The sequence below is a fragment of the Ursus maritimus genome, unplaced genomic scaffold (assembly GCF_017311325.1).
Source record: "Ursus maritimus isolate PB19 unplaced genomic scaffold, ASM1731132v1 scaffold_33, whole genome shotgun sequence".
Taxonomy (NCBI): Eukaryota; Metazoa; Chordata; class Mammalia; order Carnivora; family Ursidae; genus Ursus; species Ursus maritimus.
Window position 1 is genome coordinate 2166728 of NW_024425897.1, and position 9072 is coordinate 2175799.

At 64.1% G+C, this 9072-nt stretch overlaps 2 protein-coding genes across 2 annotated transcripts in view; one reads left to right on the forward strand and one right to left on the reverse strand.

Moving 5' to 3' along the window:
• The window catches only part of LZTR1 (leucine zipper like transcription regulator 1), an 18214-nt gene extending 12456 nt beyond the window's left edge, over positions 1–5758 (forward strand). The window contains exons 15-21 of the mRNA XM_040619553.1: positions 1370–1539; positions 1713–1869; positions 2689–2815; positions 2902–3051; positions 3649–3754; positions 3841–3921; positions 4198–5758. Of these exons, the coding sequence (XP_040475487.1) occupies positions 1370–1539; positions 1713–1869; positions 2689–2815; positions 2902–3051; positions 3649–3754; positions 3841–3921; positions 4198–4314 (908 nt within the window). The 3' untranslated portion in view covers positions 4315–5758. The remainder of the gene's footprint in view (positions 1–1369; positions 1540–1712; positions 1870–2688; positions 2816–2901; positions 3052–3648; positions 3755–3840; positions 3922–4197) is intronic.
• Positions 5759–6489: 731 nt separating this feature from the next.
• THAP7 (THAP domain containing 7) lies at positions 6490–9065 on the reverse strand. The gene is made up of 5 exons (XM_040619552.1): positions 8914–9065; positions 8662–8741; positions 8082–8237; positions 7394–7534; positions 6490–7202 (listed from the first exon to the last, which is right to left on the reverse strand). The coding sequence occupies exons 2-5, from the start codon at positions 8739–8741 to the stop codon at positions 6638–6640; spliced, it is 942 nt and encodes a 313-aa protein (XP_040475486.1). The 5' UTR covers positions 8914–9065; the 3' UTR covers positions 6490–6637.
• Positions 9066–9072: the final 7 nt, after the last annotated feature.

Below are 9072 nucleotides of genomic sequence, written 5' to 3' on the forward strand. Positions count from 1 at the left end.
CCGCTCTCCCTCACGCCCTGATGCCAGTCCTGCGGTCGGCCCCTCTCACGGACGGGGAGACTGAGGCTCAGAGGAGTCCGTGTCGGGCTTACTTATCCGCCCCCTCTCCCGCCCAGCTGCCAAGCGGAAGGCTCTTCCACGCAGCTGCCGTCATCTCGGACGCCATGTACATCTTCGGGGGCACCGTGGACAACAACATCCGCAGTGGGGAGATGTACCGGTTCCAGGTGGGGCTCATGGGCCGCCTGCAGGGGCGCTGGCCAGGGTGGAGGGGCCCCAGATGATGGAAACTGAGGTCCAGTCGGGGGGTGGGGCTTGTCCGAGGCACCGGAGTCAGGGCTGCGTCTGGTGGGATGACAGCCCGTCCGGGGAGTCTGGCAGGTGGGGTAGGGGGCTCTAGGCCGAGGGCAGTCTGAGGAACCTCCGTGCAGGGTGGGGTGGATGGGGCGGCATTGGGGGCTCACAGTGGAGCCAGTGGAAGCCTGGGAGCAGGCGTGGGCCGGTGGTTGGAGTCGGGCTGAGCTGGGCTGGGGATGCGTGGCCTGGAGGACGGCAGGGCCTGGGCCAGTGGTGGCTTCCCGTGGCAACACTGGGGTCTCCTCTGGCAGTTCTCCTGTTACCCCAAGTGCACGCTGCATGAGGACTACGGGCGTCTGTGGGAGAGCCGCCAGTTTTGCGACGTGGAGTTTGTGCTGGGCGAGGTGGGTGCCCTCCCTGTGCCCAGCCGGCCCGCCATGCTGCGGGGTGGGTGCTGTGCACCGAGGCATGTCTGGCCTCCCACTCGTGCCTGCCAGGAGGAGTGTCCTGTGCTCCCCACCAAGATGTCATTCTTGCTACAGAAGGAGGAGTGTGTGCAGGGCCACGTGGCCATTGTCACCGCCCGGAGCCGCTGGCTCCGCAGGAAGATCGTGCAGGCGCGGGAGTGGCTGGCCCAGGTGAGGTGCTGCCCAGCCCCCTCCGGCCAGGGCAGCGGCATCCACGGGGCGCCCCTGAGCTCCCCTTCCTCTCCCTGTAGAAACCGGAGGAGGAGGCAGCCCCGGCTCCCAGGGAGGTCCCTGGTGGGGCCGTAGGGGGGGCCCGGCCGCCCCTGCTGCGCGTGGCCATCCGCGAGGCTGAGGCCCGGCCCTTCGAGGTGCTCATGCAGTTCCTCTACACAGACAAGATCAAGTACCCACGGAAAGGTGCGCTGCTGGGGGTGGGGGCAGGGTGGGCAGGTGGGCAGCCCGAGGCTCGGAAGCCACGACCACCCGTGACCACCCGTGCGGTGGAGTTGCTGCCCGATGTCCCGGACCCACGCTCCCCCCTCCTGCCCTGCCCCCACCTCCTCCCCGTCCCCGCGTCCCCGTGGCTCAGGGAGCTCTGGCTGCAGGCCACGTGGAGGACGTGCTGCTCATCATGGACGTGTACAAGCTGGCGCTGAGCTTCCAGCTGTGCCGCCTGGAGCAGCTGTGCCGACAGTACATCGAGGCCTCCGTGGACCTGCAGAACGTGCTGGTCGTGTGCGAGAGCGCCGCCAGGCTGCAGCTGGGCCAGTTAAAGGTGCGGGCCCGGTGCGCACGGCCCACCCTGCCTGCCGCCGCCAGCCCTGTCCCCCGCTGCCAACCCCCACCCCAGGCTGCTGCCGCCCACCCCCCGAAAGTCATCCCAGCCAGGCTGCTGCCCCATCAGCCAAGGCCTGACCCTGCCTGCCTGCTCCGGCTTGTGTGTCCCAGGAGCACTGCTTGAACTTCGTGGTGAAGGAGTCCCACTTCAACCAGGTGATCATGATGAAGGAGTTCGAGCGCCTCTCTTCCCCACTAATCGTGGAGATCGTGCGGCGGAAGCAGCAGCCGCCTCCCCGCGCCCCCTCAGAGCAGCCCGTGGACATCGGTAGGGACCCAGGCCCCATCCCTGAGGGCAGCACACAGGGATGGCATTCGTCTTGGGTGGAGACTTGGGAGCCATGGAAGTACCGGCCTGGCCTTCGGGGTGGGGTATGGGCGCAGGGGACCCAGAGCACTCCTGGGGCTCAGCGGCACGGGCAGTCAGCTCAGGCTCACTAGAAGGAAGAGGCCCCCGACCCACGGGCCATCCGACTGCGGCTGTGCACCTGAGGGCGGGGAGTCTCCTGAGCCCGTTCGTGGAGGCGGACACGGGGCCCCTGGCTGGCAAGGGTGGCTGCCCTGACTGACATCAGGTTTGAGGGCTTCCGTTGGCAGCCACGTGCTCACGGTCACAATGGCTGTCGCTAAGCTGCCCTTCTAGGCGCGGCCAGCCTTTGGGGCACAGCGAGGGGTAAGCGTGGTCCGAAGACTTCCGATGCTCCTGGTGCCTCCCTTGTCCCCACCTAGCCGGGAAGGGACAGCACAGTCTCCTTCATCCCCTGACTCCCCGGGGCCTGTGCTGCCTCTGGTCCTTGGCCCTGGCTGACACTTGGCAGGACACGGTGCTTGCCAGGCCCAGAGGGGGCTGAAGCTCAAGGGCGGGGAGGAGGCCTCACTGGGCTGAGTCGGGGAGGTCAGACTTTGGGGGGCGGGCCAGAGTAGGGCTTCTGGCCCTGGGGGAGGTTTTTTCAGGGCAGCAACATGGGCAGGTGTGCAAGAAGTGTCCATGGGGCCCCAAGGCCCGAATCTGATGGCTCAGGGTCTGCTGAGGGGCGGGGGCGTCTACTCCAGGTCCCTCCACACTGCCCCCTGGCCTCCGCACCAGGCACGTCTCTGATCCAGGACATGAAGGCGTACCTGGAGGGAGCGGGTGCGGAGTTCTGTGACATCACTCTGCTGCTGGATGGGCACCCGAGGCCGGCCCACAAGGCCATCCTGGCCGCCCGCTCCAGGTGGGTTGGGGGGGGTGGCGGGGCCGGGCAGGTGTCCGCCCCGCTGCATTTGCCGAGAGCCGGGACTCCACCGCCCCTGTCCGCAGCTACTTTGAGGCCATGTTCCGGTCCTTCATGCCGGAGGACGGCCAGGTGAACATCTCCATCGGGGAGATGGTGCCCAGCAGGCAGGCCTTCGAGTCCATGCTGCGCTACATCTACTACGGCGAGGTCAACATGCCGCCCGAGGACTCCCTGCATCCTCCCGCCGGGGCCCACGCTCGGCAGTTCGGCCGCGCGGTCTCCCAGGGGCTCCCCGGTGCCTCATGCTCTCCCGGGGTTCCCTGAAGGGGTTGGTCGGCAGGCATGGAGGGGTTTGCAGCCAGGAGGGGTGGGTGGGTTCTTGACCCTCATGACTGCCCAGAGGACGGGGTCGGTCAGTGTCCTGTGTGACAGGTGAGTAGACTGCCACGCAGGCATTCCTGGTCACGGCACTTCTTGGGGGTCTGAACCGGGTGCGAGAGGACTTTCAGGGCTCTGTGAGGCCATAGTCGGTCCTGCAAATGGGCATGTGGCTGTTTTCTTGGGAGAGGCTTCCTGGGGTTTTTTTGGGGTCTGGACTAGGGCCTTCGACCCCCTGAGTACTTCAAGAGTCCGTGTAGAGAGTGAGTTGGAGCGGAGCCCTGGGCCAGCCTCTGGAGTTGGGGTGGTTTCCTTGTTCTGAGCAAGCAGGAGGCGGCTCGGGTTTCTTCGCCCCTGCTGGGCCCGGACTCCGGCTGCGCCCGCTCGGGGGAGATGGGGAGGTGGTGGGGAGATGAGCCCCTCTGGCCGGCAGCTCCTTAACCAGCCCGCAGCTACCTGTTCGCGGCCCCCTACTATTACGGCTTCTACAACAACCGGCTGCAGGCGTACTGCAAGCAGAACCTGGAGATGAACGTGACGGTGCAGAATGTACTTCAGGTAGCTCACTGGGGCCCCCGGGCCTCCCTGAACCTGGGCGGGTGCGTGAGAGAGGGAGCAGCCCCTCAAGGAAGCTGCCGTTCCAGATCCTGGAGGCGGCTGACAAGACGCAGGCGCTGGACATGAAGCGGCACTGCCTACACATCATCGTGCACCAGTTCACCAAGGTCAGGGCCCTCCCGGCCCCGCGCTCGCCGCCCTCCCCTCCACGGGAGCCGCTGCCCCTTGGCCTTGGCCAGGTGCGGGGTGGGGCGCGTGGAAGCCGCTCATCTCCCACAGCAGTGGGCCCCCGGGGTTAGCCAGGCAGAGGGCCCGGCCGCTGGCCACTCGGAGTCAGCCCACGCCCTGGCTTGGTGGCGCTCCGGGGAGACTCCGAAGCCCACCCCTGGCCCTCAGGAGAATCCGGTTCCATCCTGCTTGGGCCCTCTGATTGCCTCCTGCAGGTTTCCAAGCTGCCCACCCTGCGCTCGCTGAGCCAGCAGCTGCTGCTTGACATCATAGACTCCCTGGCCTCCCACATCTCCGACAAGCAGTGCGCGGAGCTGGGTGCCGACATATGAGGGCCCCCGCGGTGCTGGCCCCCTCGAGAGTAACCATGCCTGCTCCCGCCCTGCCCGCTGCAGACTACGCCGGCCACGCTGAGGCCTGAGGCAGAGTGGTTGGACCTGCCAGCCAAGGGGCAGGGTGCCCAGAGCCGCCAAAGGGAAAGGGGTCATGGGGGTGTCTGAATGCCCCCATTGCACTGCTGAGGACACAGGTCCCACAGGGAGTGGATGGCGAAACAAGCCCCCCAGGCGGAACCCTCTCCTCAGTTGGAGGCATGGATGGGAAGCCAGGGCCCAGCGATGGGAGAGCCCACCAGGGAGCTGGGGTGGGGCCGCCCATCCAGCAGGGACGGCATGGCTTGTGAATCTGGCCACTGGGTCCTATTGCCAAGGCCCCTCTGATGTGGGGGCTACACAGTAACCCCTCGCCTTCACCGAGGTTGCTGTAAGGGCCCCTATCGCCGGGAGCTTGTGGGTGGGCAACAGTAATGGGCACATGGAATCTGACTCCGGATGAATTTTGGGGTGTGAAGGGCCCTGAGTCAGCTCCGAGCCTGAGGGGGCAGCCACTCTGTCCTGGGCCTGGCTTCCAGACGGGTTGCAGGATCCCACTCCACTGTGTGCACATCAGGGGCCCCCGGCTGTGCCAGGGAAGAGTCAGTGAAGGTGCCCCCCCAGGTCCCCATCTGTCCCTAAATATTTATTCTTTCTCATAGACATGCTATGAAGACCACAGTAGTGCTGATCTCTGCACACCTCATGGCCATAGGCCCTCCCTGAGCTGAGGACGACAGATCTTGTGGCCCAAGTGCTGGGACCAACCAGTCCTGTCCGGTTCTCTATTCGTGTCAGCAACTCCTGCCCCATTTGGGGCGACCCAGTAGTGGTGAGGGGGTGTAGGGGGAGGGCTGTGGCAGAAATCCAGGCTAGCGGCTCCCCTCGCGAGGGAAACCCTGGAGTCCCGAGGCTGTCTTGCTCCCGCGCTCACTAGAGGCTCCTGCCTAGGCTGGGAAGCTAAGGACTGGCCACCGCATCCTCCCCCATCCCGCAACAGAAGGCCCTGGGAGTCCACCCTGACGCAGAAAGCACTGGTCTGCCTCCTTTCTGGCAACAAGCACCCCAGGGACCCTTCTGCCCTGGCTACCAGGAAACTACTTTGGGGGAAACAGTCCTTCACATCCTCCTTTCAGTTGTCCCCCCACGCAATCATGGCACCTGCCACCCCTCAGCCCTTGCTCAAGAACCCCAGGTGCTGTGTACACACGGATGGGGAGTCCCGGTGGCAGGTGGGCACCCTCAGTAAGGCAAGTCCATAAGGCCGCTAGCAAGCTGAAATGGCCCTGCGTAAGATGAGCCTCTGTGAGTCTGGAAACCTCAGTGAATGATCTGCAAACCCTGCTCTACAGTGGTCGCTTGACTTTCTCTTCTAAACATACGAATAAATGGACTTACACACCAAGGACTCTAGAAAACCAATTTCAGAACATTGTGTGGCAGACTCCAGGACTAGGGGAAATGCAGCTATGCTCTTGGGGCTATTGTGGCTAAAGCCCAGCAGGGAGGTTCCATGTACAGTTAAAACCACCCTGTACCCTGAGCTGTTCGCCATCACAGATGCAGGGAAGCCCACATTCCAGTCAGCTTGAACAATGGGGTCTCAGGTCGAGGCCAGGACTGCCGCCCCCAAGGCTGCCTCCAAGCTTCCCTACCTCTTCCCAGACCTCTGGAGACTAGAAGGGTCATTGCTGGGCTCCTCCTACTTGTCAAGCATACAGCGCCAGGTCAGAAATCGCCATCCTTGTGTGTTTTTCAGATAAGCCAGACCCAGTGGTCAGGGGGTGGCTGGTCTGCAGGCTGAGGTTGAGGTGCTGCACCCTACTGACTGCTGGGCAGACTGGGCCAGTGGATGGAAGCCATGCAGGCGTCCTTACAGACTGAGTCTGGCCTGGGTTTCATAAGTGTTTTCAAAGAGACGAGAATGCTTAAGTCTAGGCCATTTCAGGTACCAAGGAGGGTTCCTGGTGCTGCCCCTGGCCTGTGCTCACACTATCCTGTCCCTCAGAAAACCCTGTGGGGCCTGGAGTTGCATGAGGAAGGGTGGGCAAGAGCTGGGCTTTCTTGCTCTCCACAGCTGAGAGCTCAGACTCCAGGGGAGGGGTCCCAGCCCCAGCTGAGCCAGACAGCAGGGCCTCCTAGAATCCACTTTATTGTGGCATCTGGCAGGTCTGGTGGACACAGCTCAGACTGGATCCCTTTCCAGGTGGATTCCAAGGGAGGAAGAGGCTGAAGGCCCAAGAGGCAGCCCTGCAAGTCAGCCCTGGGGCCAGCAGCCCCTCGCTCACACCATGCTGCTGCTCAGCTGCATGGCAAAGTCCTGCACGTGCTCCTTCAGAGTCTGGCGGGCATCCGCCTGCGCCCGCTTCTCCCGTGCCCGCTCCTGCTGCAACTTGCTCAGCCGTAGCCGCAGGCGCTGCTCTCGCCGCTTGCAGGCCTGCAGCTGGCGCTGGGCCTTGTCCAGGGCATCGAGTGCAGCCTCAGCCCGCCGCTTCCAGAGCAGGGCGCTGCCCACCTGGTAGCTGTGCTCATTCTGGATGTAGGCGCCGGCTGGGGGTGGGAGGCGCAGCATGTAGGCTGAGGGTGAGACGGGCCGTGGCTCGAGGGGGGACGGCTGTCTCTCTGGCTCCCGTTCCGGCGAGGGCTGGGCGCTGCAGCCTGCTTCATCTGCCTGGGCACCCAGGGGCCCCAGGAGGTCTGAGAAGGGGCTGCTGAGGCCAGCCTCCAGCCTCCCGGTGGGGGAGGCAGGCAAAGCAGCAGGGGCTGAGGCCTCTTCCACAGGAAAGCAGGTGACATCAGCAGGTGGAGGTGGAGAAAATGGAGTCGTGGGCCCTCGGCCCTCAGAGCAGCTGAGAGAAGAGAGAAAGAGAGACTTAATAGGTCAGGCCCAGGCCTCGGCAGACCCCAATTCACCAGCCCACTGAGCCCACTCTGCTGGCTCAGGACCCTGTCCAGCAAGGCTGCTGGCAGACACCCTAAATAAACCCTTCTCTCAGACTTGGGGTGGGAACGAGGCACCCTCCACCCACAGCACACATACCGCTTCCTGCATCGCCGGAGCCGGCTGACGTCGGGGGGGCCAGGTGGGTAACTGTGCCCCTTGGTCTTGGTTGTCCGGCGTAACTTGGAGAAAGACTCAAATATCGTGGGAACTGCCCCCTCCTTCAGCCTGTGATACCCACTGTGGGGGAAAGCGGCCTGGATGAGATGGATAACACATACTTCCACCCAGGGCAACCCGCAGGGCACAGAGCTAGCATGCCCCCAGCACCCTGGGTCAGCCTCTCCCATGCTAGTACTGTGGGAGGTGGGCAGGCATGTTGCAAGCACTTAATTTAGGGAATACAAAGTTAGGGTAGAGACACCATTCTCTTCCCTGCAGGACTCCTCAAAGTTAAGGTGTGGAGAAAGGCTGCACCGGAACTGGGCTGAGCAGCCGAAAAGAATAATTTCGTTGTGGACTTGCTGGGAGGACTTGGGTTCTAAGGAAAAGCCTCTGAAAGAGCTAATGTTTTTCTCTCTTGTCACTGGCATAGTTATCCTGAGGCATGGGTCTTACTGTCACCGAGGTACAAAGCTGGGAAGAGGCAGCCACGCTGGGAACCAGGTCCGTCTGTCCCCCAGCCAGTGACTCCAGGATACTCCTCTTCTGACTCTACAGCTGCCCCAATCGGCCAGCTACTCATGCTTCAAACCCTGCCCCAGTGATGGCCGCCAAGGGGGCTCACCTGATTCCCACCAGCTCAAAGCAGTTTTCCTCGAAGTGTTTGGAGCAGAAGTAGATGTACTCGGAAGCTGGGTCCCACAGGCCCTGGCCGCTGGGGTCCAGCCGCTGGCAGTTGGCCAGCCACAAGCCTCGCCTCGGGTTGTCCTTCTTGGGAAGTCTGCAGGGCCACAAACCAGTGAGCCCAGGGTGTCTGCAACCCTGGGCTCCAGCTGCCCAAGCTCTCCAGAGGGCAAGGTCTGGTCCTGCACATGCCGCCACCAGACCTCCCTTCAACCCTCCCGGTGAACACCGTCCGCCCAAGCCCAGATGAGGAAACTGAGGCCTCAAGAGAGCAACTTCCTTAGTACCACCTACCAGGTAAGAGTCACGGAACGGAGGGCCCCAGGCTGGTGGACCTCCCGTGCTCCCTCTCCCACCTAGCCTCAGTCGCACCGGCACCGCCCCCTTCACCTTTCCCACCTACAAGTACAAGCCTCGCGCCAAACGGAGGAAGGCGCGTGCGCAATCGTGGCTCCACGAAGAGGGAGAAAGGGGGGCATGCGCACGTGAACCTTCGCGCGCCAGCACGCACGCGCGCTGACCTGTGGAAAGAGATGCCGCGGTTGCGCGTCTCGCGCGTGTCCCGTGTGCAGCAGCCGGCGGCGGAGCAGTGACGCGGCATCTGGGGAAGAGGCGGGAGCTTGGTCGTGGGCGGCTGTCCGGGCCCGGAGGGGCCTCGCGCCCCCAGCCGCCGCTCCGCTCCTGGCGGCCCTGGCCTGCCGGGTCTCCCCCGGCCCGATCTCGCCCGAGCCCCGTCCCAGCCCGTTCTCCTGACTCCCGTCAGCGGCACTCACGATCTCGCCATTGCTGCGCCGCCGAAGTCTCGCGAGGAGTGGCGCGCGGTGGAAGTTGGTACCATAGAGACTCGGAAGAGCGAGGCTCTGACCCGAGGGGCGGGGCGGGCCCCGGAAGCAGCGGGAGCGTAAGGTCGCCGCCGCGTCTGCGCCGTCGCA